Genomic DNA, 1,455 nt, shown 5'->3' with positions numbered 1-1,455 from the left:
GCTGCGGGTCGGGAGTGAGGGGCGCCAGCAGGGCTGGGTCGGGGGAGCCCAGGGCTGGGCTGACAGGGGGCTGGCTGGTCACTGGGGGACACTCACGGGCGATCATGGTGAGGACAGTCGTGCGACACCACCCCTGCTGCTCCCCACAGTCCTCTATCTCCTGGCAGCTCCCGTCCCCATCACAAGAGTAACATCGCAGGGCCGCCACTGGGGGGAGAGACGTGGAGGAATCGGAACAGAACCCACGAGTCCCAGCCCCCTCCCCCCTCCGCTCTAACCACTAGACCCCACTCCCCTCCCAGAGCCAGGGAGAGAACCCAGGAGTCCTGGCTCCCAGCCCCCCTGCTCTAACCCACCAGCCCCCACTCCCCTCCCAGAGCCGGGGAGAGAACCCAGGAGTCCTGGCTCCCAGCCCCCCTGCTCTAACCCACCAGCCCCCACTCCCCTCCCAGAGCCAGGGAGAGAACCCAGGAGTCCTGGCTCCCAGCCCCCCTGCTCTAACCCACCAGCCCCCACTCCCCTCCCAGAGCCGGGGAGAGAACCCAGGAGTCCTGGCTCCTAGCCCCCTTGCTCTAACCACATCCAGTCCCCGGCTGATAGTGAATCAGAGCAAAGGGGAAATGAGCGGATGAGCTCACGTGTCCCCCCCCCCTTTAGAGGGGGCCCTGAAGCGCTGCTAAGGATCTGCTCCCCCAGGGGACTCCCAACTCTTCTACAAGGGAGGGGACCCCCCAGCTCACAGCTCCCTGCCAGAGCCCCCACCTGGCCAGGGAAGAGTCCGACTCCTGCCCCTCCCCCGCGGGGTTCCCTCCCCCCCTCCAGGATCTGACTCAAGACTTAGAGCCGGAACAAAACCGCCAAGCGGCTCCCCACGTCTGCGCCCACGGCCTGCCATGCGCCCGGCCAGGGCACATCCTGCAGCCACCGCTGGACATCCGAGCTGGGGAGAGAACCCAGGCGTCCGGGCTTCCAGCTCTAACCACTAGACCCCACTCCACTCCCAGAGCTGGAGATAGAACCCAGGAGTCCTGACTCCCACCCCCACCCCACCCTGCTCTAACCAGTAGACCCCACTCCCCTCCCAGAGCCAAGGAGAGAACCCAGGAGTCCGGGCTCCAGCCCCCCCTACCTTGGCTCAGCAGCGCCCCCAGCAGGACGCAGCCCCACACGGACTTCATGGCCTCGGGGCTCGAACCTGCGATCTCGGCGCGGTGGCTCCGTCCTGCCTCTGGTCGATGTGCGCTGCCGTCCGGCGCGGGGGCCGCCTTATGAACCCCCCGTCCCGCCCCCCCCGCGCCTGGGACACACCCCCCGGGGCGGGGCGGGCTGTGGAGCCCAGGAGATGGGGCGGGGGCTCTTCGGGGAGGTGGGTTAGAGCGGGGGGGGTATCTGGGGAGAAACAGCAGGGGGTGCTGGGGGTCCCCACGGGGAGGGGCTGTGAGGTTACTGGGGGGG

The 1,455-nt window shown here is 68.5% G+C and overlaps 1 protein-coding gene across 1 annotated transcript in view; it reads right to left on the bottom strand.

Moving 5' to 3' along the window:
* Positions 1–1,228, bottom strand: part of PLAUR (plasminogen activator, urokinase receptor) — a 3,732-nt gene extending 2,504 nt beyond the window's left edge. The window contains exons 1-2 of the mRNA XM_026646221.2: positions 1,130–1,228; positions 97–207 (exon numbers count right to left, since the gene is read on the bottom strand). Coding sequence (XP_026502006.1) covers positions 97–207; positions 1,130–1,178 — 160 coding nt within the window. The 5' untranslated portion in view covers positions 1,179–1,228. The remainder of the gene's footprint in view (positions 1–96; positions 208–1,129) is intronic.
* Between the last annotated feature and the right edge of the window lie 227 nt (positions 1,229–1,455).

Source organism: Terrapene carolina, unplaced genomic scaffold, assembly GCF_002925995.2.
Source record: "Terrapene carolina triunguis isolate 2854851 unplaced genomic scaffold, T_m_triunguis-2.0 Scaffold34460, whole genome shotgun sequence".
Taxonomy (NCBI): Eukaryota; Metazoa; Chordata; order Testudines; family Emydidae; genus Terrapene; species Terrapene triunguis.
The sequence above is the reverse complement of the archived record's forward strand: the minus strand, read 5'-3'. Positions and strand labels throughout refer to the sequence as shown.